General features: G+C 39.7%; 1 protein-coding gene and 1 non-coding gene across 3 annotated transcripts in view; one reads left to right on the top strand and one right to left on the bottom strand.

The window, feature by feature from the left end:
* The window catches only part of MKLN1 (muskelin 1), a 152,211-nt gene extending 135,507 nt beyond the window's left edge, over nucleotides 1-16,704 (bottom strand). For both annotated transcript variants that reach the window (XM_087821013.1, XM_016217680.2), the window contains exon 1: nucleotides 16,592-16,704. In XM_087821013.1, coding sequence (XP_087677139.1) covers nucleotides 16,592-16,689 — 98 coding nt within the window. In that variant the 5' untranslated portion in view covers nucleotides 16,690-16,704. The remainder of the gene's footprint in view (nucleotides 1-16,591) is intronic.
* Nucleotides 90-215, top strand: LOC148092192 (small nucleolar RNA SNORA72). Its single transcript, XR_015715238.1, has one exon. It is a non-coding gene; the product is annotated as a small nucleolar RNA SNORA72 (small nucleolar RNA).
* Nucleotides 16,705-27,510: the final 10,806 nt, after the last annotated feature.

Consider the following 27,510-nt stretch of genomic DNA (forward strand, 5'->3'; position numbering starts at 1 on the left):
TCAAACTCTGTTCCTCAGAGATACTACAAAGTATCTACAAGCATTTAAAAAATATATTTAACTATTCTTAAAACTATTTTAAAAATTCACTGCAAATATTCTCACTGTTCTGATTTTGTAATAATAGGCTAAGCATTTGCTATTTAAAAGTCCACACACGTGTCCCCAGACCTAGATTTTTCCCTAGATCTGGTTTTATAAATGCTGTGATAAACCAAGAAAAAAAATTCAAAAGTACTTTACACCAATTATTACCACAATGGATTTCACCTTCCACAAAACAACAACAGCAAACACTTGTTTACCTTGTGTTTGTGCTAGCTTTGGAGTAAAATTTCTCCTGACATCTCTGTATCAACATGAACTTTTCAAAGTGTCACTGATTTATACAGCTTTAAGTGTAAGTTGGTCTTTTAAAAATTCAGTTCTATATATGTCTTGTCTGTTCATGTAAAATTCACAATTCACAACTATAACATAATTAATAGCTGGACAAGGCTCAGGACTGTTTGGTTTTAATGTTCCCCACAAAAATTAATAAGACATGTCACATGGCAAGTCACATTATAAATCACTGTAGCACAGAATATAAATTTGAAATGCTTTTCTGACTTTTTAAATTATTATATGGAATATAGGCAGTGTGACAATATAGCTTTGAAAATAAGTTTATTACAGATGATAATCAATTCTCCTTATTCAACTTTCAGACAACTTACATGCATCTTATACACTTATAGCTCTCAGCCTTTCCTTTATCATAATGTTCATCAGTTGATAAAACCAATAGTTTAAGCTATTGTGCCAGCCAAGATCCTACATGCCAACATGCCCCACATGCCAGCCAACAATTGTTTACAAAGCACTGCCAGTGTCCATTTTTATAATTTTTAAAATATTTCATTGCAGTTCTATTATTTACAAGAACGAATGGAAAATGAAAATTCAAAAGCCTACTGGTAGTATTAACTCAACTACAACAATACTGGGGATCATCAGAAAGAAAACTTCAGACACTAAGTAGACTTAACCAGGTTAAATATAAATGAAACGCTAAGAAAATGGTTAAAAGATCACATCAAAAGCTAAAGTACAGCTGTTCCAATTATGGATTTATTCACTCTCACCTCTAAATTCACCCTTTTTGCCTACTCTTTGAAAATGAATTCGGGCCCTTTAAGTATTTTTTCCTTTGCCAGGTGGCACAAGTTAAGCTTTGTCAGAAGAGGGGGCAGGAAATAAGGGGTGGTTTTGCTTCCTTGTTCAGGTACGCTTACCCAGAGGACTGCTACACTACACAATGTTTTTCCAGCATCCTGCTCCTGCAGAAAAGTGTTCATGTGAGCAGCTTTTCTAGCATCAGGCTCCTACACTAGAATGTATACTTCTTGTGGGTATTTTTTCAGTTTCTTGACATTTAGCAGGCCTTTTCAAACCAGTGACTTCAATCTTTCTTCAGCTCAGAGAAATTTTCCTCTATTTTTATTTTATTTTATTTCTACCTTCTCTATTTTTTCTGGTATCTTTCTAGGCCTACTATTCAGTATAAAGTGCAGGGCTGCCATATATTGTTGCACAAGTTGCACTTTGCCCAAGAAGAACCCACTGAGGAGTAAAAGCTGAAATCCAGTCTGTGCCTCATTTAACCAAGACCTACACCCTAGTCAAAAAGCATCATCTGGCCCAGCTGGGCATGGCTCAGCGGTTGAGCATCGACCTAGGATCCAGGAGATCGGGATTCGATTCCCGGTCAGGGCACATGCCCGGGTTGTGGGCTGCAGCCAATCAATGACTCTCTCATCATTGGTGTTTCTATCTCCTTCTCTCCCTCTCCTTTCCTCTCTCTGAAATCAATAAAGATATATTTTTTAAAAAAAAGCATCATCTGTTCATTAAGCCATGTGTCATGAAAATGCGAAAGTGGACCTTCTGGATCAAGGCCAGCTACCACGTCTAAACTTTTCACTAACATTTTCCTTATCTTTTTCTTTTTATTGTAGATTTCAGACCTTTTTCTATGTGTATGTATGTAACTATAGGAAAAATAGATGTATATGTCCATAACTATAAAACAATTATCATTTTGTGTGACAGCTTCATTAAATTCTAGTATTTGGGGCCTGGGCCCAAAAGAATAGACTATTTTATGACCTGGGGGCATCAGGATTTTTAAAAGCTCCCCAAATAATTCTGAATGTGCAAACAAGACTGAGATCTACTGCTGTCACTTAATGGTACTCAAGCTTTTTTGCTCAAATACTCCCTAAAATAATTTTGAAATTCTATGCATATTCTCCCCATTTTTAAATTGGCAAGCAAAAATTTTCATAGATTATGACTGTGAAAGTTGTAATTTCCTGTGTATTCTAGATAGTCATTTTTAATAAAGCTGTTACATATGTTCTTTCAAAATTATCAACAGAATAAAAACATCTTTTTTTTTAACCCTCACCTGAGAGAGGGGAAGAAGGGGAGGGAAGGAGGGGAGGGGAGGGGAGGGGGGTAAGGGAGGGGGGAGGGGGGTAAGGGAGGGGGTAAGGGAGGGGGGAGGGGGGTAAGGGAGGGGGTAAGGGAGGGGGGGAGGGAGGGAGGGTTGCCTCCCATACCCACCCTGAATGGGGATCAAAACTGCAACCTAGGTATGTGCCCTGACCCAGAATCAAACCCACAACCCTCTGGTGCACGGGATGATGCTCGAACTAACTGAGCCATCTGGCCAGGGCTCAAAAATTTATATTATTCTTGTTTTTCCTTAAATCTCCTCCCCTCTCCCTTCCTCTCTCTCTAAAATCAATTTAAAAAAATTAGGCACAAAAAATTGTAATTATTGGGTCTTAAGAGTGTTTAAGTTTTTAAATTCTAAACCACAGACTTTATTCACATACCTTTTCTACTTAAAATCCTTTGACAGCACCTCTCATTCCAAAAAAATAAAATTCAAAATCACTAACGTGGGATTTAAGATCCTTTCTAATTTGTGTCTATAATCAAGCAAATCACACTTACCATGTGCGCACCTTTTTTTCTTGTTTAAAAGTAATATTTACTGACTTTGAGCATTTTTTCACGTCTCTTGGTCATCTGTATGTCCACTTTGGAGAAGTGTTCATTTAGGTCCTTTGCCCATTTTTAAATTGGATTGTTTGTCTTCCTTTTAAGTTGTATGAGTTCCTTATATATTTTGGATATTAATCTCTTATCAGATGTATTATTGGCAAATATGTTTTCCCATACAGTGGGCTCCTTTTTCATTTTGTTGATGGTTTCTTTTGCTGTGCAGAAGCTTTTTATTTTGATGTAGTCCCATTTGTTTATTTTCTCCTTTGTTTCCCTTGCCCTAGGAGATGTATCAGCATATTGCTATGAGAAATATCTCAGATTTTGCTGCCTACATTTTCTTCTAGGACTTTTATGGTTTCACGACTTACATTTAAGTCTTTTATCTATTTTGAGCTTAGTTTTGTGTATGGTATAAGTTAGTGGTCTAAGTTTCATTTTTTTGCATGTACCTGTCCAATATTCCCAACACCATTTATTGAAGAGACTGTCTTTACTCCATTGTATGCTCTTGCCTCCTTTGTCAAATAGTAATTGAGTGTTAATGGCTTGGGTCAATTTCTGGATTCTCTGTTCTGTTCCACTGATCTATAATGCCTGTTCTTATGCCAGTACCAGGCTGTTTTGATTACAGTGGCTTTGTAGTATAACTTTATATCTGGTATTGTGATCCCTCCAACTTTTTTCTTTTTTTTCAAGATTGTAGTGGCTATTCAGGGTCTTTTTTGGTTCCATATAAATTTTCGAAGTGTTTGTTCTAGATCTGTGAAATATGCTGATGATATTTTAATAGGGACCGCATAGAATTTATAAATTGCTTTGGGTAGTATGGACATTTTAATGATGTTAATTCTACCAATCCATGAATACAGTATACTCTTCCTCTATCTCTTTTTGCAAAGTCCTGTAGTTTTCTGAGTACAGGTCTTTTACCACCTTGGTTATGTTTATTCCTAAGTATCTTAATTTTTTTGTTGCAATGGTAAATGCTCGAAGTCACTAATCATCAGAGAGATGCAAATTAAAACGACAATGAGGTACCACCTCAAACGGGTCAGAATGGCTACCATCAACAAATCAACAAATGAGAATTGCTGGCAAGGATGTGGAGTAAAGGGAAACCTAGTACACTGCTGGTGGGAATGCAGACTGGTGCAGCCACTATGGAAAACAGTATGGAGGTTCCTCAAAAACTTAAATATGGGATTGCCATTGGACCCAGTGATCCCACTTCTAGGAATATATTCTAAGAAACGCAAAACACCAATTAGAAAGAATTTATGTACCCCTATGTTCATAGCAGTGCAACTTACAAGAGCTAAGATCTGGAAACAGTTCAAGTGCCCATCAGTAGATGAGTGGATAAAAAAGCTGTGGCACATTTACACCGTGGTATACTATGCAGCTGTAAAAAAGAAGGATCTCGTACCCTTTGGGACAGTATGGATAGACCTGGAGAGTACTATGCTAAATGAAATAAAGCAGTCAGAAAGAGAGAGTATCACATGATCTTACTCATATGTGGAATCTAATGAAAAAAAAACACACCAATGAACAAAATAGATCCAGTGACACAGAAGTATGGAACAGACTGACGAATCTCAGAGGGAAGATGGGGTGGGCGGAGAGAATAACCTAAGAACTTATATGCATATATGCATAGCCATGGACACAGACAATAGTGTGGAGAAGGCCTGGGGAGGTTTAAAGATGTGGGGTGGAGGGGATTAATGGGGTAAAAAAGGGGGACATCTGTAATACTTTCAACAATAAAAATAATTTTTTTAAAAAGTAATATTTATTTGTTAAAATGAAATAAAATTTAAAACCTTGGGCAATACCAAAGGAAAAGGCATTAAAAAAATGAAAATCAACGCAATTAGCACAACGCAGAGATAATCACTCTTAAGACTTTGGTAAATTTCCTTGATATGCACAAGCATACAAATGAGTGAGAGTAAATGAGAGAGACAGAGCATGCATGCACTCAAATTTTTAAAGATAAATTGGATTAAATCATTTAATCAGGGTTTCCTTTTGTACTGTGATTTTTTTATATTCTATTATATCTGAAGCATTTTCTCTACAGCACTTAAAAATATTCTAAAACTTACATTTTAATGGCAGCCTAATAGCCCATCATAATTCAACGATATCTCAAAAAACTGTTCCATTATATCCTGTAAATCTCATGGCAACACATCTGTAATTAATTTGCAATCCATGCACTGCATTTTAGATAATATAAAAACAAGCACTAACCTAACTGCCCTGAAAAAAACAGATTAGAGTACCGTAAAAATTTCCTTAACTCAGAATTTTGTTTTCATTATACTTAAATATTTTGCATAGAGTGGCAAATCTCCTAATTGCATCTGTGATAAGTGAATGCTTATTTCTCCTAATATGCAGAATCATAAAGGAAGTATAAAGAAATACAAGAGTTCACTGACAAATATGGGCAGACTTAATATTAATTGTGCAGAGGTGAAGATGGCAAGTGACTCTGGAATATGTACCTTTTCTAATACTTAACTATAAAATAAATCTGAACAAAAAGACTTACTCAAAGCATTAAGTGGTGAATTTGGAGACATATAGGCAGGAACAACAGTTTATATGTGTAAAGTTTACCTGACCAATGGTACAAGCTGTATCAAGTGCTCTGTATAACTGTCGGAAAAGTCTACCTCCAAATATCATTCTGGTTCTGATATGCTACACTAACCAAACGGTTCCAAATGTTAACCTAATTTTCTAAATAGGAGTTGTTGAATATGCACAAGGGTATGGATAAATTTCTGCATTTAAAAAAATTGAAGCATGGTAAAATAAATTAGATCTTGAATACAAAGGAAGGCATATAGCTCACTTAACTCCTCCATGAAGTCTCTACTCAAGCCCTAACCAACAGTTAAAGGTCCATCCTCTAAATCTCACTTCTAATTTCTGTAGCATTTTACTGCTTTTAATATTCACCTGAATTTAGTTTTTGCTATCTTTTATTGAATTATTATATGTATCAACAATTCATCACCAGAGATTCTCTCTTATATATTCAAATAGGCTTTCCTATTATCCAGGAGTTAGTAGGCACCCAATAATCTGTTTATGGTAAAAATAGCCAAAATGTGAAAAGCCATAAAGGCAACTTGAATACCACAATGTAAGTAAAAATATAGACCAAAACCAAAGTTATTCTCTAACCTGTTACCCATACTAGCATTTGGGGTTGTAAAAAATGAAGATAATGATAGATGTCAAAGACTTAAATTTTCAGACAGAGATGTATGAGTTTTCCAAACAGCTGAAATTTTCTAAGTTCCAGAAGAAACCATTCTTATTTTGTAAAACTAGAAATTATTTTCAGGTCTTTTAAACCCTATGCCTCAGTTTAAGGAAAAAAAATCATAAACAACTTAAGTTTCATAAATATCTCCCATTCAGTATTTCATATGTAAACAAACTACATAAATTTTAGGAAAAAACATACCAACTTTCAACTAACATCCCCAACATGAACTGCTTAGCAAAGTATGTGTGAACATATGTATGTATGTCTGCATGTAAATACATACACTGATATCGTAAAAGGTAAAGACATGGAACTGTGGTAGGCAGTCAGAAAGACGTGAGCAGAGCAAGGGAAGATAGGCAGGTATGGAATGTCACCAGGGCAGAAAACTCTGAGTACGTAGCAACAGGCAAATCTGGGCTAAGACCTCACCCCCAGGGTAACCTTTCCTCCCCAAGCCTATTGCTGGCCACAGAGTTTAGATCCCCTGACCTTTTATGGCTTCAATTCATGTGCATCAATTTCTTGATACTACTTCAATGAAAAAAATTAACTAGCAACAGCCTGGCAGTTCCTCAAACAGTTAGACATAGAGTTACCATATGATCCAGAAATTCTCCCAGGCATTTACCCAAGAGAAATGAAAACATATAACCACATAAAAACTTATACACAAATGCTTATAGTAGCATTATTCATAATAGCCCCAAAGTGAATACAACCCAAATGCCTGTCTACTAATGAATGAATAAACAAAACATGGTATAAATATACAATAGAGTATTATCAGAAATATACAATAGAGTATTATCAGCTATAAAAAGAATGTAGTGCTAATACATGCTACAACATGTATGAGCCTTGAAAATAGTATATATACTAAGTGAAAGAAACCAATTACAAAAGACTACACGTTATATGATTTCATTTATATTAAATGCCTGGAATAGGCAAATCTATAGAGATAGAAAGTAGGTTAGTGGTTGCTTAGGGATGAGAAAGTAAGCAGATAACAGCTAAAGGATACAGTTTTTGTTTTTGAGATTATAAAAATGTTCTAAAATTGACTACAGTGATGGTCACAATATTCTACGAATACACTAAAAACCACTGAATTGTACACTTTAAATACTCAAATTGTATGATATGTGAAATACCAAACCCAAAATATTGTTATGTAAAAAAGTCAATTCACAAATACTTACGTTCAAAGGACTGGAAGAAATGATTCCTATCCTAAAATTAATCAAAGTATTGGTAATATGCTCTAAAACAATTAAAAGCTATTAGGCAAATCTGATTCTGTAATAAACTGAGTTTTACAATTTTCAAGGTCTCACTAGAAATACTGCCTATAAGAATTATAAATAACTTTATAATAAAAACTTTTTAAAACGTCAAGCTAGACAAGAAGTTTTCTACTGTTTCCAAGTCCTTCCAAATAGAACATTCCCCTCTGCCCCCAAGATAATCAATTCTACTTAAAATATTCTCAGAAACTGCTGAAAACTATGAAAACCACAAAAATTTACAGCATGGATTTAAAACTTACTAATTATTTGATATTTTGAACATAACCAGTATATGACTCCCTCTAGCCCCAGCCCACACTTGCATTAACAAGAGAAAAGTAGGCAGAGAGCTGGGGGGTGGAATAAGGAGAAAAGAGAAAGACAACACAGACATAGACAACAATGTGGTGACTGGGGGAGCGGGGGGAGGTGGAAAAGGGTATATGGGGTATAAATGGTGATTAAAAAAACACAAAGAAAAAAAAGAGAAAAGTAGTCAAAATGCCTGGTTAATTCATTCATTTATTAATTTAATAAACATTACACTGGACTACAAAGATACAGGGGGGAAATTCCATAGTTCCTATGGAGCCTGTGGTCTAGTTGGGGGTATAGCTATTAATCATGTAATCATACAAGTAAATGCATAATTAAAATTGTATAAAGAGATATGTGAGAAAGGTACACATTTGTATGAAAGCATTTAACTGTTGGAGCAGAGGAAGGGATGCCAGGCAAATTGGGGGGACCAGGTAAGACAGGGTTTCCTGAGGTAAAATTAACAGGATTAACATTTTAGGTGACAGCTGAAGAACAAGTAGGAATCAGGTTTTATGGCTCTTCTGATCAAACTACTTAAAATCAAAAGGGAAAGGAAGAAGGGAAAAGGGAATATCAAAGGATGCTTAAAATAATTTACTATTGCTATTAATACAAAACAACATGCCTTAACAACAAATACACAGGTGATGACTATAATAAATATCAGTCATACTAGAGGAATGTAAGGAAATTTAAGTAGTATTAAATGTTAACAATAATTACAAACCAACAACTTTCCCAAGTACATTCCTTCTGAACATTGTCTCCACATAAACATAATATTCCCGTGAAAATTCCAGTAAAAAGGCAGACAATATAAAAATCACATTAATAGAAAAGGAAAGTAACTATATACTTCTGGCAAAGATTAAGCTCTCAATTTATGGACCTCATAAACAAGTAAGTCTCAAGAGACTTACAAATCAACAAAACCAAAAATAAAAATCTCATTTTAACTCCTAGGCGATAAGCTCCTTAAAACAATTTTTAACAAATAATGTGATGTTTATTCCATAATTTTCCCCCATCAGATATTAGGTATAAGCATTTAAAGTGTCAAAGGCAAAATGAAGAAAAACACTGAGCAAAAAAATGTGGGGCTCAAGTGTTATGTTATTACATTAATATTATTATGAGGAATTTATAACCTACAAGATGTAAGTTTATTCCATAAGAAATAAACACAGTTTTCTGTTTCTGGATATAACAGAATAACTTGTAGCAGAAAAACATTCCCTCTTAGAACTAGAAAGGCTGTATAACACATAGGAAGAAAAAAGTTCTTAAGGTATCAGAGACTTTCTGAGACACTAACACTGTAATGCCAAAAAACTCATTGAAGGGAGCCCCATATTCTGGGCAGCTGTCCCTCTTTCAGTTCATTCCACCTATTTATTTAATGGCACAGGGAAAGGGACTAAGAAACCAGGAAAGGACAGCCACAAAAGGGCAGAAAAGTCAGCGGAGCTTTTAGTGCTTTCATGGGGCCAAAGAACAAAACTTGGTAGTTGGATCTTACCATAACACCCAGTACTTAAGAAGCAAAGATTCCATAATGAAGGGAAGCAGAGAGAACAAAGCCAACAACACTGTGTACTGATTTTCCTCTTGAGGCATTTGTCAGTTCTTAAACTGTACAGATCAAGAGGCTAAAAAAGCAAGCAGAAAGCAGCTGAAAAGCAAGGAGAAGCTTTTAGGACTCGCATGCTGCTGGAGAGACAAAAAGAGCAGAGGCCCAATAAAAATCCAGTCTCTCGGCTAGGTTCCCTACAGGGTTACCCAACTTGGGCAAACTAGAGGTTAACAAAACCTAAAACCCAACCTCAAGTCAGCTTAGTTCTTGATTGTTGAGGCCATCTGCCTCTATTCTATCTGCCTACCAGAAGAGTGAAACCTCTCTAGATAAATATATTTATTAGGTATGCAACTGTAATTGTAATTGTGTTTAAATTCCGGATATAATGTCTGGCATTCAGTCAAAAGTTACTGTCCAGCCAGCGTGGCTCAGTGATTGAGCATCAATCCATGAACCAGGAGATCACGGTTGATTCCCAGTCAGGGCCCATGCCCTGGTTTTAGGCTCAATTCCCGGTGGGAAGCCTGCAGGAGGCAGCCAATAATGATGCTCTCATCATTGATGTTTCTCTCTCTCTTTCCCTCTCCCTTTTCTCTGAAATCAATAAAATCATATATTTTTTTTAAAAGTTACTACTACTACTAATAAAAATAATAATTACTAGACCAACCAAGATACTTAACCAAAAGGAAAAAGACGAGAGAAAAAGACCTATAGGTGATCTAGATAATGGAGTTTTCAGACACAGACTTTAAAGTAATTTGATTGATATGTTCAAGAAAATATATGACAATATGGAGATTTCCACCAGAGAATTAGAATCTATTGTTAAAGAGAGAGGGGGTAGGGAAGGGAATACTAACTGAAAATTCTAGTCCTAAAAAACACTATACCTGAAATCAAGAAAAAAATATATGAGATTAAAATCAGACGGGGCATAGCTGAACCAAGAATCAGTGAGCTGAAACACAGGCAAATAAAACCCATCCAGAATGGAATAAGGAGAGAGAAAAAAAATGATAGGAGAAAAGTGTAAGGGACAAATGGGATGTGAAAAAATGTATAATATAAATTTTATTGGTGTCACAGAGGGAAGGAGAAAAATAGTGGGGGGAAACAATATCTGAAGAATCTCAATTTTTTTTCAGAATTGATGGAGTCATGCTACAGATCCAAGAGGTACCAGAAACCACAGGGTAAATACAAAGAAAATCATTGTATTCTTAGGTGCTAATAACTACATCTCTAAAATTAAAATGACTTTTGAATGACTGAAATACAGCAAATTCACACCACCACAAAGAACTGAAATGTATCCTATTCTACATCACAAAGTCCCTGTATCAGGTCCAAAAATAATTTCTTTAAAATCCACTACATTTACCTAAAAGTTAATGCAAATAATAGAACCATTTGCCTGCCTATCAGCAAAAAAATTCTTTTACCATAATATAAAATCTCTAAGCATTTGGTCAAGATAAAAAGTACTGCCTAAAAGGAAACTAAAGATGCTCAAAAGAATCATAACTTGCTAAAAGTCACAAAGATCTAATTCTAGGGAGCCAGCTCTGCATATTCAATCTCTAGACCTCTGTCCACCTCATGATACTTTTTCCTCTATCGTGGGAATCTTTATTTTTCTAAAGTTCTAAGATTACCAGACTGAGAATATCAGCACTTTCAGTGGCCAGTGAGGTTCCCAAACAAGGCCAGTGCCTAATCTCAGTTTAGGGAAAGGGAAAGGAAAAGGAAGGGAAGGAAAAAGTATGACAGTCCCCAACTCAGAGGGTTGCAGGACCCTATGGGATTGTAAGGGCTCCTCAAATTCATATGCGTAACAACCATTGTCTATAGACCAAGTAAACAATAAATCTCACAATGCGTTCTATTGTAATGTATTCTAATGTAATCTCCAAATGTGATTAATAAAATAAAAATTCATTTAAAAGCCAAAACAAAGGAGAAAAATAAATTATTAGGAGCAATGTCATTTTCAATTATATAAGCATTCTCTAGACATCTCTACGGACATGTCTGAGCAAAACCACATTTGAAATCCCAAATTACTAAGGATAATGTCAAACTAAACCCAGGGTATACAGAAACAGAAAGATTCCTACACAGACAGTAAGAAAATAAACTGATAGCTTTAACCCAACAATTCAGTACCTAGGAACTCAACATAAATGATTTCAAGATTTGTTTCTGTAAAGCAAGCTGTCTCGTTACTCATAATGGTCAAAGAACAACAACAAACAAATAAAAACAAGAAGCCCAAAGCCTATATACCCAATTGAGTACCAATTAAATAAAAGCCAAATTATTATCATTATAATGTATTCATAACAAATGATAATACAAAGGGCTATTGAATAACATGAGGATATATTTATTATACATTAAAGAGGAAAAAGAATACAGAACAGCACACAAAAGACAAAACCAAATTGAAAAATACACAGATACAACAAAATATCTGGAATGATATATATCAAAAGGTGATGAGTGGTGGTACTAACGGTAATTTATGTTGTTTCTGTGGGTCAATATTTTGAAATATTCCACAATAGACTTCTTGGGATGTTTTGCAATTAGAAAAAAAATACAAATTCATTTTCAAATGTGAAATTTAAAAATAGTTGAAATATGTTCACCTCTGATCCCAGTAGTCAAATCATATACATATACGTCACTTTTACTCTGAACCATGAAGCACATGTTAACACAAGGAACAATTTTAATTAATGTTTGACTTTAAGAAATAGAGACTAACATAAAAAAGTTAACAGCTAAGGATGCATCAAATTTTACTACCTAAACTATGTTAAGTCTTTAAATAATATGTAAACAAGATAAGAATCATTCCAAATCAGTGTAATTACCTAATGTATAAAAAACACTTTCAATGGTCCTTCCAACTTTCATATTAACACATTAAAATGTAAAGATAAAATATATCTACATATTGTACCCTCTCTGTTGTAATGTTATAGCACTTCTCTTCTGTATTCCTAATTAGGCACATATTACAGTCATGTAAAATAATGAAAGAGCTTTGGTAACAGAAGTCAGAAGGCCCAAGATCAGAATCCTATCTCCTACCCTTTCAACTCTTAGACCTGGGGGAGTTAACTTTCCTCTCTGGATCTCAGTTTCCCTAGCTGTAAATGAGAATGATAATATTTATTATAGAGTTTTTGTAAAAGACTAAATCAAAAACTACAAGTGCTAAGCATAGTGCCTGAAGACTGGAAGATACCCAGTAAGTGGTTGTGGCTAGAGGCACACGCAATCGTTTTCAAGTCAGAGAACTTGCCAAGCCTCTTGAAACCTATATGACCTTGGACAAGTTACTTAACCTGTATGGACCTCAGTTTCCTCATCTGCAAAACAGATATAATACCTATCTTGCAGGTTTGTGCTAAGGATTAAGTAAAACTACATATAAAAATCACCTTGCATATAGTAGGTACTCAATAAATTATAGTATCATTATTAGCTACAGCAATAAACATTTGAGTATAGGGATTAGCAGTTTTTAAAATATTCTTACATATTAGAGTGCATATAATTCTATGAATTACTCATCATTTAAATAAGTATATTTCTCTTAATTCCCAAGTTGGGTGTAAATTTCAGAAATAAAGTAAAACACAGGCAAGTTTTCTTAAAAAATAAAGAGCCACTTCATTGGTTTCAAAGTAAAAATATGTTATCTATAACTAGATCTGCTTTAAAAATTTTGAAGTCCAAATAAACTTAAAAGGGTTAGAAGGGGAAATGTTTGTTTCTTTCTGCTTTTGAGAGAAGGGGCGGGGTGGGGGGAATTCTAAGTCCTTAGGAAGAAAATAGACATCTGAACTTCTCTATTTTTTTTCATGACTTCACGTCTTTATACAACTAAAACGTAAGTGCCTTTAATACAACTCTCTCAAATCTCTGAATTCCTGTCTCCACCTTTGTGCAGAAGCAGAACAGCACTATAGTTAAGACCATGGACTGTGGAGCCAGACTGCCTGGGTTCAAATCCTGCCTCCATCTAGCAGTGTGACCTTAGTTTTAGGCATGTTTTAACCTCCCCATGCCTGTTTCCTAAGCTGAAAAATGGAGATTCCTCATACAATTGTTTTTTGTTTTTTTTTTAAATATATCTTTACTGATTTCAGAGAGAGGAAAGGAGAGGGAGAGAGCTAGAAACATCAATGATGAGAGAGTCATTGATCGGCTGCAGCCCGCAACCCAGGCATGTGCGCTGACCGGGAATCAAACCCTGATCGCCTGGATCCTAGGTTGATGCTTAACCGCTGAGCCACACCCAGCCGGGCTCATACAATTGTTTTAAGGGTTAAATGTGTTAAAAGCTTTTATAAGAGAGGCTAGCATATGGAAGGCACGTTAAGTTTCCCTTTGTTATTACTGCATTATTTAACCCTCAAAATGCCTAGATCTGTGACTTGTAATCAATAATTATTTGCTACTCTGTAGACAATTTCAACAAATTGTTTTACTTAATATTAGAACTGCTTAGGAAGTACCTTAACATGACTGTCACCGCCAGCAAAGATATAGCAGTTGCTGTTAGGATTTTAGGGCAAAGGTAAGGAAAGTTGACCCCTTCTTACACTTCCTGCTATACAAAGCTGTAACATCCTTACCTACTAATAGAAGTTCAGTACCAAAACAGTTTTACAATTTACGTATGGCACACACCAACCCAACAGACACAAAACTTAAACTCAAGCTCCAGAATACTCAACTACATTCCTTCGAAGAAAAAGTTCAGATCACTCTTCTATTATAATAGTTTAGTGCTTTAAAATAAAAACTATACTGCGTAAGTCAACAGACTATCATATGCATTAAATAAGACACTGTAAATGAAAGTTTTTGAAAGCTATACATTAAATACTAGTTTATGAATATATTTGAGAAAATTACAACAGATGTCAACAATTTCAAACAGCTGCCTTCTAACCCCCAAACTAGTGCTCTGAGGCCAGGATAAAGAGACGTAAGTCAGAGTAAAGTTGCCATCCCACTAAATCATTTCCTGCTTGAAATGTACTCTTTCCTTATTACAGATGGGACTTGTCATATCTGTTTCACTCCAACACTAGAAATTTAAGGAGTGAAATCCTGGAAGTAGCCTAACTCAAGAACAAGAAAATGGCTCCACAGTTACTAGATCAAACAATGCCACCCAATTCCCAACTGTCTGTGATCCTAACCTGGATATAGAAAAATGATTATCTTCAGGTTCAAGAATTTGTTAGCCCTGAAAAATCAGGAGTACCTAGGGCCACAATTCAACTCCAGCTGAGGGCTAGAATGCTTATCTAGCTCACTCTCAAATTGAAAGTTTCAATCAGCATCAATCAGGTCACAGCCATACAGCAGCCGTCATCAATAGGACACACAGGCTACATCAGACCACAGGTCACTTGGCTCCCTTCACTGAACCAGATCCTACCGAAGGCTTGACTGCCAACCCTTGACCTGGCAAATAGGACAATGGCCTGGCAATCAAGAGCTAGATTCTTCTAGCGACAGCTCCATTTTGAAATTCTTGATGGATATGACTAGAGAAATCAAACATGATAAAAGGGAAGAATTTCTGAAATGTAGGTGGCAAACTTCTCTGAACATGCTTCACAGATCTTGTCACTTCATTTGTTCATGTATTATTTGTAACTTATGCTTATAAAAATCATTCTGGCCCTGGCTTGTGTGGCCCAGTGGTTAGAGCCTCGGCCTGCACCAAAGGGTCATGGGTTCGATTTCCAGTCAAGGGCACGTCCCTGGGCTGCAGGTTCAATCCCCGACCCCAGTTGGGGAGCCTGGGGGAGGCAACCAATTGATGTCTCTCTCTCTCACATTGATGTTTCTCTCTCTCTTCTCTCTCCTCCTGGCCCCCTTCCACAATCACTAACAAAACCAAAAAAAAAAAAATCAATGGAAAAAAATATCCTCAGGTGAGGATTAACAAAACGAAACAAAAAAATCATTCTGGGCTAGTGAGATGACCATCCAGGGAAATAACTGTCCCTTTTCTTCAGGGTCTTCATGGGTCTTAAAACTTGACTAAATCAGTTTCTCTATCTTTATTTACAACTGGAATTAGATCTGCTCCTCTCAAAAATGCGTTAAAGGTAAGTAATTAACTGTATTAAAGTACTTTCGGCATTTCAGAAGGAATTTGCTACAGAAAAAAACATATGTAATATGCATCCCATGGGCAATGGTAGTAATGGAACTCTTTTTAACACCTAAATCGGAGATCCAGACCAAGCCAGTGTTGGAAGCTGAGTTCATTAAAGTCTGACTTTTCTGTCCCTATTTGAGTTTCTAGGTTGGGAAATCTGTCTGTGTTTACATAAATCCACGTTCTGAGCCATAATATAATAGAACTCTTCTGTAATGTCCCTCCTGCCCACTCCTAATCTTTTTCTGAACTACCAGCCGGGAAGAAGAAGAAAAAAAAATGCGCCCTGCAAATCCTACAAAGTCTCCCCACTTGGAAAGATTCGAATGGATCGCACAACTTCTCAGCCTCCGCGACTTTTACCACTCTCCCGGTGCTCATCACTTTTAATGACGCCCCCGCCCCCTCAGAAACTCCTCGTCTCAGCCTTACACTTTGTCCCGACGGCAATCGACTGCACTATCTGTCCCCCCACTCCGGCCAGCTCGGACGACCTCACAAACATCTCCACCAATTTGCCCGCCGCCCGGACCCCAAAAACTCCGAGTCCTGTCCCACCTCTCTGAGCTGCCCGGTCCCCAAGCCCTCCTCAACTCCCAAATCCGGGCGCAGCATCACCGGCCCCCGATGGAAGCGCCCCTTCCCCGCGACCTCGCTCTCCCCACTATTACCCCTCCCCGAGTCCGGGACGGCCACCGCTCTGGGCGGCTGGACTGACTCCGGAGGCCGCGGGTCCCCTCACCAGGCCCCGCCTGGGCCTCTCGGCTCGGCGCCCTCCACTGCCCGCCTGGCCCAGCCGAGCTTACGCCGAACAGTAGGACAGCACCAGCCCAAGACCCGGCACTTACTCAGGAAGGTAGGTGGAGGAGAAGGAGCTCCACTTGTGTAGCGCGTAGGGCAGAAGCCGGCACTCGGGCGCCGCAGCAACAGCCCCGCCAGCCGCCATCTTGTCAGCACCGTAGCGGCCGCCGCCGACCGCCAGCCACGCCAGAAGGAGGGGAGGGGCGTGGCCTGATCTTAAAGGGGCCGCGGCCCGCCTCAGCCTTCAGCAAACCGGGGTCTCCCGTCCCAGTTGCCACAGCGTGCGGAGCTGAGGCGCGCGCCAGTCCGCGATTCTCTCCGAGTTCCCGGCGCGGAACCCTCCTTAATGACTTACCGAAACTGGGACGGGAGTGTGAGCCCCTGAGGGGCTGTCCTTGTGGGGCTTGGAGGGAGTGGCGCAAAAGACTTGTCTTGCAAGCCGAGGTAAGAAAAAAAACCAAGAATATAATGAACTAGATGGTGGCTGTGGGCCAGGAAGGGAACGTGAGAAGACGAACTTGGAGAAGGGACGCCTGTGCGACTTCGGAAACCACTGCCCTCTCCCAGTTTATGAATCCTCTAAGGACGCGGCATGGAAGGGGATCGGAGCGGAACGGCTAATTTCTTTTCCCTCTGGAGTTGTGGTTTTAAATGTCCTGCCCCCGGGTTCCAGAGTCGCGCCGAGGCCGGAAAAGGAAGTGCGCGCGCTCGCCGCCCCGCCGCCCCGCCGCCCCGCCGCCCCGCCGCCCCGCCGCCCCGCCGCCCCGCCGCCCCGCCGCCCCGCCGCCCCGCCGCCCCGCCGCCCCGCCGCCCCGCCGCCCCGCCGCCCCGCCTCGCGGACGCCGGCCGCGCGCCCTTTCGCACGAACCCGGGCGACGGGCTCCACGCGTCGTGGCCTCCACCCCGCCCGCCGGCCCCCGGAGAAAGCCCTTGAGGAGTTGGGGGAGCTGTGCGACATCCATGCTCTAGTTGGTAAACCTGCCCACTTTTAACTTTGACCGACATTTAGCCCAGAAGTTCAGAAAGAGCGAGACACAGAGAGAGTTTCAAGGAAAAGACCACCACGGAGGGACCAACACCCCTTGTGCTCTGGATGCCCCACGGGCGTCATACCAGCAGCTTATCAAAAAAAGTTACTCGTGCTCTAGATACCTGGCGGCTTTGGGGAATGCTCCCACAGGGACCTGTTTGTCGGGGTGACGCTCTTTAGGCCTTGCAGCCACCCAAGGACTGATGTCACTCATTGGCCAAGAGGTTCTACCCCTGAAAAGCCTGGGCAGGATCTTCATCTCCACCCCACGTGAAAAAACTGACTCACGCAACTGTCAAAACACCTCAATAATTGTACTCTCCTCCCACTGTTAGAATCATTCACCTGCCCAAACGTCCTCACACCTTTTCCTGGCTTTTTATTCCCATAGGGGGAAACGTCTCAGTGGCCTCCACTAGCATATCAGGTCAAGGATGCCAAATAGAAAGGCCGCACACAGTATGTCACCCTTTCAGAACCGCGTGTGCTTTGAGTGTGGCAGCATGTTGGAAAAGCAGGTGTTCCTTGAGGGGATGCTGTAACCCCAGTGACTCCAGTTGGGGGTCCAGAGACAGCAGGAGAGGCCAGAGGAGGTTAGTCCCAAAGATGATTAGTGGTCATCTTGGGGGAGTGGGGGGGAGCAGGATACTTATAAGGGGAGACGATTAAGATGGTGACTCAGTTCAATTCGTTTGGGGCTCCTCCTTTGCTAATTACACCTCTTCCCTTAATGTCAGTGGAGTCCTTGTTCTTTTCCAGACAGAGTTATGGTTTATGAGTGATCTGTTTATTTGTTTTTATTTTTTAATTCCTCACCCAAGGATATGTTTTATGGATTTGAGAGAGAGAGAGAAACATTAATGTGAGAGAAAAACATCTTATCGGTTGCCTCCCTTACGGGCCCCACCCGGAATCCAACCCGCAGCCTAGGTATGTGCCCTGACTCGGAATCGAACCGGCAAGCCTTGTGGTGTACGGGAGGATGCTCTAACCAACTGAGCCACACGGGCCAGGGCTATAAGTAATCTTTAAAAAAAAAAACCAACACACATATAAGCTAGTTCTTTCTAGGTCACTTTCTATGACTTTCAGTGACTTTCTGTTCCCTTTGGGTAACATCAGAAGGCCTTAGCAGAGACCTTTCACATCCTGCCTTGGTTACCTCTCCAGCCTCTCTCTCTCCTTTCTCCTTTGCACTCTTTACTCCAGCCACACTAAACTAACACACCGAATTGGCTCCTATAACTTGTGTTCTCTCTGGCCTCCCTCCAGGGCTTAGTCTCCCCCATTCCTCAGCTGCCTAACTCCTGCTCCCTTTTCAGATTATTTCATTCTGGAAAATCATTCCTCACCCCTTATTTTGGGACTAGGTGCCATTTTCTACATTTCCCATGGCACCCCGAGTTTCCCTCCTTATATTAGCAAACACTGCAATATACTTAATTTCCTCTTTATTATCTCATCCTCTCTCCCTAAACTATAACTCTCATAAAGGTAGGACCCATGCATATCTCATTCACAGTTGTATCTTCAGTCCTGTTAGTGTCTCGCACGTAGTAGATATTCAATAAATATCTCTTGAGGAATGAGTGGATTGTGCTAAAAGAAAACTTGGTTACAAAGGCATAAGAATGCCAGAGCTCCTCACATTGCAAACGTGCCCCTGAGGTATGATTGCCATGGAGAATGTGAAGACTCGGGATAGCATGGCTTTCCTATAGCACTGATATTACAAATGTAAAATGATTTAAAGCACTTGTATGTTAAAATAAATACAGAGGGATGTGCTACTGAACCCAACATTTGTGTAAATGTTAAGATAAAATAGAAAACTAAAGAAATTTCAAATTTTGCAAGAGCCTGCTAGTAGCTCACATCTCCTAGGGTATACACCTTTGCCTCCTCTGCCTTTAGGGTATTACCTTAGGTGATAGGGTTTATTGTAAGGATACATGGGGAAGTCCTGGAAACTGCCAGCAGCCATTTAGTCCCTCTAGTTTCCCCACACTTCAAAGATTGGAACATATTGGTGGCCTCATGGAGAACTGGGTAATAGATCATTTTTCAGGGATCTGCAGCTCTAGTGACCCAGTCATCTTGTCATCCCCTAAAAGCAATCATATTTACTCATCTTTTCATCTCAGTATGGTTCACATAATAAATACTTCCGGGAGAGAGTAACTGATTGTGTTTGGTTTGTCACCATTCGCTATCTTTTCCTGCAAAAAAAAAAAAAGATTTATTGAGAGGCTGTGATGTGCCAGGCCCTGTCCTAGAAGCTAAGGAGACAGGGATGAACAGACAAGCCAGACAAGGAAACTGCTTTCGTGGAGCTTACATTCTGGTAGGGCAACGTATAATAACAATAATAAACAAGTCCACTAGATAATTGTAGTTTGTGTATTTAGGTGCTAAGAAGAGACCACACTGGAGTAATACTTCGAATGGATGGTAAAGGAAAGCTTCTCTAAGAAGGTAGTATTTAAGCTAATACCTGTACAATGAGAAAGTACCATCCATGCAAACGCTGGATAAACATTCTAGGCAGAAGTGTGATGGGCCTACAGCAGCAAAGGGGTTGGTGTGTTCAAAGAAAAGAAAGTGTGGCTGGAGCATAGTGATGGAGGGGGAGAGTGTAGTCAGGACAAATAAGGCCCTAATAGTCGTGGTAAGAAGTCATGACATGGAAATGTGAAGGGGAGACCTGCGCAGGGATTCAAGCCAAGGAGTAGCAAAATTCACTTTATATTTTGTAACGATAACTCTGCAAAAAAATAAGTAAGTTGGAGAGGCCAGATGGTTTGAAGTAAAGAAGAATCGACAGCAGGTTATTAGAGTAACCAGGCAAGAAATGATGGTGGCTTGGACTAGCAGAGGAGACAGAAGTGGTTGGCATATTTTGGAAGTAAAGCCCATTACACTTGCTAATGAAGGAGGGAAGGAAGGAGTAAAAGGAAAGAATCCAGGATAACGCCTGGGCTTTGGGTTTGCATCACTATGTAGATAGTGATACTTTTATTGAGGGGGGAAAATTGGGGGATGAAAAAGTTTTGAGGCAGAAGGAATCAAGAATTCTGACTTCAATGTACTATATAGGGCATGCCCAATAGATACCCAAGTGGAATTGCCAAGGATCCAATGTGGGAGACCCATATCGGTCAGAGTCTTACATGAAACCACCTCATAGGCATTTGGCCTTCTTCATATCTAATCAATCAGTGATTGCTTTTTTCTTTAGGCTGTGGCACTGATTCCTGGGTCAATGAACTTTTCTATGAGTAGCAGAGTCACCATAGCCCCAGGTATAGCAGCTCTAGATAGAAGAAACCATCTGTGGCAGCCTTCTACAGAAGGCAGTGACAATACAAGAGTAATCTAAGGAAAGAAACCTAGAGTATATGTTGAAAATCTCAGTTTCAGTCCCAGTTCTACTTTTCTAGCTATGAGACCATGGAAGTCACTTAATTTCTCTGAGTCTCATTTTCTACCATAAAAAGTAAATTTAATACAATCTATGTTTTCTATTTCACAAGGGGGTTTGAAGATCAAATGAAGGAAAAGTGCTTGTCTGCTATGATATAAGTTCTCATTTAATTCTCACAGAACTCTGAGAGATAAGTATTATTATTCCCCCTTTCACAAATGAGAAAAGACTCAGAAAGGTGAAATAATTGTTTGTTGTCTTCTGTTTACCACCCCTCTGGCTGTGCAGGAGGGAAGAGAGTGAGATAGGGTATTTGTTCCCCTGACTCCCTGCCTGCAAGGTTACTCTGGGCTGACTGGCCCTTATAACCAGAGGTGGTAACAAGTCCTCCTCCTGAGCAGCCTCTCCACAGATCTCTCTGGTTTTGAGTTCCAGTAACCACCCACTTTTTGCTCTCTGTGGTTTCCCTGTATGTACTCACATCTTTATAAATAGTCCCTTTATAAAACTTCTCAAATTGCCCAATTGCAGAATGCCATCTGTTTACAGCTAGGACCCTAATTGATACAATAACTTATCCAAAGAAATATAGTCAGTGACAGAGCCAGAATCTCTGGTTCAAAAGCCCACCCTATTTTATTGCATTCCATTCTTCTCAAGTGGAAAGAGACTTAGTAAACTGTAAAGTACTATTCAAATACAAGATATTGTCAAATAATGAAGACCACCAAAGCTTAAAAGCAAAACAAATACAGCTGATTTTATTTGTTTCCAGGCAAAGGAACACACTAATTGACTGAAGGGGGAAAGAAGGTGTTTTTAATTGTTAGGTAATGGGTTTCATGGTTGTTACATAAGTTAAAGATTAAAACAAATACTCTAAATAGGCTGGAATAAATCCACAGCTTTGTGCATGACTAGTTAAAACAAGCCCCATATTTCATAGGTCAGGAGGAAAAAAATCTTCACATAGGTCCTGTAAGGGTCTTACTTTAGCTTACTGGAGTTGTTCAAAGTTCATGGTTTCATTAACAGCTTTAACTGGTTTGGAGAGTTGAAGCACAGCACAGTAGTCAGTCTTATCTCCTAGGCAAGCTGTGCTGTAAATGGAAGAATTTTCCTTTACAATATTATTATGGGAAAAAATGAAGAGACTAATACCCAAATATGTTAGACGTTATGCCTGAGTTCACTTATACAACTGGGATCTGAATCTAGAACCCAAGTGCCTAATTCTCAGTCATGTTTTTCCTAATGTAATTAATGGGAAATTTTTAGATCTGCACCTACATTTTTCTTCTTAAATCCTCTATAATTGGCACATAATAGTTTCTCAAGAAATACTTCCTGAATTGAATATCTCTTAGTCCCTCCTGAATTCCTTCTCACTAATTTTGTTAGTCAATTGAGGCTGTTACAACAAAAATATGGGTGGCTTAAACAACAAACATTTCTCACAGTTCTGGAGGCTGGGAAGTCCAAGATCAAGGTGCCAGTATATTCAGTATCTGGTGAGAGCCTTCTTCCTTGTTTGCAGACAGCCACCTTCTTGTTTCTGCGCCTGACCCCCCCAAAATGAGTGTTCTTGCAAGCAAAATACATGCATTCCGTCCCAACAAAAGTATGAACTCATTCCAGCATCAACTCTCAAGTCTATAAAGTCCAAAGTCTTACCTATCTATCATCTAAATCAGATACGGGGGAGACTCACCGAGGCAAAATTCTCTTCCAGCTATGAGCCTGCGAATCCAAACCTGCATAGAATAGACATTCCCATTCCAACAGGTAGAACTAGGAAGGACAGAAGGGGTGATTAGTCCCAAGAATGTCCAAAACCTAGCAAGGCAAACTCTGTGAGATCTCAAGACTCGAGAATAATACTCTTTCTCTTGATGCTCTGCCCTCTGGACCCCTTCTTTCCCCCATCCCTCGTCCACTTCCTGAAAACTTACCCCACCCCTGCCCTCAACTCTGCCAGGAGAGACACATCCCCAGGACTCTACCTGGTGGTGGTCACACCCCTACAGCTCCTGGCAGCCAAGGCTCTGGTTGGGGGCTTTCTGGCTTGTTGCAATGCCCCCCACCTTTTGAAACCATGGAGGTAGCCCTGATGATCTCTGAATTGCCTTCAGGGTCATATTTCCCTTGTCTTGAAGAATAGCTTTGCTCCAACCGAGTCCTGTAAAATTCAAGAAGTCCAACAGTCTTTCTTCATTCCATCCCCTTCAGTTCAAATCTAGGAGTTCCTGCTGGGGTAGATGATTAGGTCTGTGGTTCATATCCACACTGATTTCCTTATCAAATGGTCAGTTAGCCATACCCTTGGTGTTCTTTTCCAAACACTGCTTTCTCATTTTTTTGTAATATGGATAGCCTGAGAAATTTCCATTTCTTTAAGTTCTGGTTCCTTTTTCTTAACAGTTCCATCCTTAATTCATTTCTCTCATTTTGCATTTTGCTATAAGCAGTCAGATAGAACCAAGCTGCTACTTCAACACTTTGTTTAGAAATCGCCTCAGCTGGATGTTCAGTTTCATCACTTGTAAGTTCTACCTTCCTCAAAACAGTAGAACATAAATACAGTTCATCCAAGCTCTTTGCCACTTTATAACAAGAATCACCTTTCCTCCAGTTTCCAATACCATGTTCCTCATTTCTCTGTGAGATAAGAATGATCTTTACAGTCCATATGTCTACCAACATTCTGTACATGATTATTTATGTATTCTTTGAGAAGATAGAAGCTTTCTCTCCAGCTCTCCTCTTTCTGAGCTTTCACCAGAATCACCTTTAGGGGTTCCTTCACAGCTATATTGACTACTTCTAGCATGCACCCAGTATAAGGTCACTAATGCCATCATTAGGCTCTACTCTCATGACCTGATCTAAACCTAATTACTTCCCAAAGGCCCCATTTCCAAATAACATCACATTGGGATTAGGGCTTCAACATATAAAATTTTGGCAAACACAAACATTCAGTCTATAAGCACTAATTTATGATTATATTTTTTAAAAATAAAAGGAATTTGCCTAGGGATCATTTATAGATCAGAAGACTAAAAAGAATTAAAGGCATGGGGCTGTCAATCTATTTTTTGGTCAGTAAATGAAGAACATCACCATGGGGATTAGAAGAGTAACTTTGCCCCAGTATAGTTTACATTGGACATTTTTTGCATGCTAGGAATTTACATGCATTATCTCAGCTAATCCTCACAACAGCTTGCAAGTGAACTCAGATTCTTGGAGGCTAAGATTCACCAAACTCATATGTGCCCTCTTCATTATACAATTCTCAACTGTATGCATGCCTAACCTCACCCCAGCATTCAGGATTTAGAAGGCCAAGCGAAAGCATCTGTTGTATTCCTCAAGATAACTGTTCTACCTCAATCTTCTATTCATGGTTTCTATATTAACCCATTTCAACTCTGTCATTACTGTTTGAAATCCTTTCTTTGAGCACAACACTGCCCAAAGGAGCAGGTGAAAAGCAAATACCAATGTTTTGTTTGCTAAGTAAAGAGATAGCTCCTTTATTTTCTAGTACAAAGGAACTTCAGCCCACTGGGGGCCTTTGCCCAGGTTATAGGTGAACATTGAGACTAGGTTCAAGTATGAAGCTTGGGTCTGTCTTCTCCCAGGAGGTGGCAGCAGCAGCAACCTCAGCCTGCTGGAGAAATCAGACAATTCCTCTTGCCTGTTGGCACCCAAACCTAGAAATTTCTGGTTCCAGCGACCACTGTATCCCTCCTTTGGTTTGCTGAGCTTGATTGGAGCTGGGGCACAGGAACTGGCAATGATTCCTCTCCTAAGTGCCTAGTTTTTTATAAACACTTCAGTCTAAGCTGTGACCTTGAAGCATGTGTGAAGGAGGACCAGGATGTCTTTGGCCAGGGAAAAGAGCTTCAGAAAGAAACAGTAACTTGAACACATCCACACAGGCATAAATCCAGAGGACCCCAGCTCACACCAAGAATGTATATTCTAGACCCAGCCTCCCCGCTACCAGCCAGTTGACCTTGTCATTAACTCTGTCAGACCTGCAATTTCCTCAACCACCTAGTGTAGACTAGGTGATCTTTAAGTATCTGCTAATTCTTAAATTATGAGTTATTGCACTTTTATTTTCTGGATTAAGTAAGGTTGGGCCTTCGCCTTTCAGAATTTAAAAAAAAAAAATCCCAGACATAACAAAGTACTACTGGTTCCAAGTTAATCCCAGGTGAGCACATATCCTGGTTTGGTGAACACTGCCAGCTGCCTAGGAGGTGGGCAGGAATCCCAGGAAATGTCTGAACACCACACAGCTGTGGATGAACTGTCAACTGCTGGGAGTTGCTTTGCAAATTACCACATCTAAATGAAGCTGACAAAATAATATTCCAAAAAGCAATTAACACTGATTCCTAATGTATTTGGAACTAAAAGGTCTTTTGGGAAAAGTGAAATTGGCTCAGAAAAAATTACTCCAGCCCTCTGGGTAGAAAAATGTTTGAAGTTAAGGGGATTCTTAAGTCAGGATCTGTCAGTGCTTTCGTCCCATCACCTGGTCTTTTGTGAAGGAGAAGACAGAACTAGCTCCTCTCATTCCCCCTCACCCCACTTCATCTTGGTTGCTGTCACCATCATTGGACTGCTTAAACTTTTATCCATTCATTCCGTAATCACTTACTGAGCACCTACTGTGTGCCAGGTGCTAGGAATACACCTAGCTATTAAGGAGCTCACAATCAAGTAGTCACATATTAAATGGGCTAAAATAAAAAATTCAGGCCTATCTGGTGTGCCTTGGTGGTTGAGCATCGATGCCTAAACCAGGAGGTCACCAGTTTGATTTCCAGTCAGGGCTCATGCCCTGGTTGTGGGCTTGATCCCCAGTGGGGGGCGTGCAAGAGGCAGCAGATCGATGTTTCTCTCTCATTGATGTTTCTATCTATCCCTCTCCCTTCCTCTCTCTCTAAATCAATAAAAACATATAAAAAAAAAGAATTCATGAAAGATTAGCATATAAAATATAAAGAAATAATAGTGGTCATAGTGGTGGTAGCAGTAGCATTATCTTCATAAATATAGGCCAAATATATTTCCACAGGCCAAATATATTTCCTAATTAAAGCCATCCCCAGAACATAATAGAATCATGTAAAGATAATCTCACTGTCCTATAGGTATTGGCCCCTGTGGGTTTGTCAAGGCAACTCTCTCCCTATTTCACATGAAAGTCATATTAGAATCCCATCCTGGGTTAGGAAGCTTTGGCCCCAGAAGGCCACTCTAAATGGAAATATGAATCTGTTGCCTGGCATGGGCTGAGTGGGGACAGCTTCCTCCTCTGCCTTTTCCTCCTGAGAATACTAGCACAGGTTAAACAGGTGTCCGTGTTACTGAAACAGAGGGAACTGGACAGAGGGAACTGGGGAATGACAGAAATAGGAGAGCATGGTGATAGCAAATTCTAGGTTGGCTCCACACTAGAAAAGAGTCATGTCCAACTTGGAGAGCAGGTCAGAAAATGAGGGGACACAGGGGTGTCCAGTGGGACAACAAACAAGCAGAAAAGAGGCAAACCATTTCTCCTGGTTCCCCCACATTACAGATGAGCCTGAGGAGGTCAACAGAAGTTTGTCTTCAAAGAGATACCAGATGCCCTCACGACGTTGGAATCAGGTCAGATAATTTCTCAGATGCAAATTTTTAATAGAGACCTTTCTTATCATATTGATAATTTTGATATATTTCTTCCTGTATATTTCCAAATAAGTTCAAACCCCAACCTCTACAACTGATTTTCAGCCATGTCAGTTACTAAATATATAGCACAAGGGATGAAAACCTCTGCCCTTTGACTTAACTTGCTGACCCGCTATTTTGAGCCAGAACTCTCCCATTCGGCTGGCTACTTTTCCGTGATGAAGGGTCAGGAAGATGTTTAAAATTACTTAAATTAATGTAAGTGCAGACACGAGTTATCTCGTGATTGGTCAGCAATATCCGGACACGGAAACAGGTGTATATTCGTGACTGGTCAGCACAGTGTTAATTTTATCCAATTTAATGTTCAAGTCACTGCTCTCACAACCCAAAAAAACAGCAGTATAATGGGATCCCGATGAGAACATTCAGAGAGAAGCCTCTAAGCAGTGGCTCTCACTCTTGGCTGAGTACTGGAAGCACATGGGAAACTTTTTAAAATTCCCATGCCACATCCCAAATCAATTATGTATTAGTGTGGGACCTAGGCATTGATATATTAATTTTAAGTTCCTCAGAAGATTTCTACGTGCAGCCAAGGTTGAGAACTTTTCCCGCTTATGTCTTAGGATGGTGGCAGGCAAGAAGCCTGTCAGCTGCTAACCGACACCTGAGCTCTCCTTCCTTGGGAATTTCTCCTGAGAAGTCAGTATCAAGAAACCAGATACTGCAATGGCAGCTCACTTGGACATCCGCTTTGGAAGGTTTCCATTTCAACTTTACCACTTTATTCACTAAGTCTACATTTAATATGA

This window comes from Miniopterus natalensis, chromosome 10 (genome assembly GCF_054644295.1).
Source record: "Miniopterus natalensis isolate mMinNat1 chromosome 10, mMinNat1.hap1, whole genome shotgun sequence".
NCBI classification, from domain to species: domain Eukaryota; kingdom Metazoa; phylum Chordata; class Mammalia; order Chiroptera; family Miniopteridae; genus Miniopterus; species Miniopterus natalensis.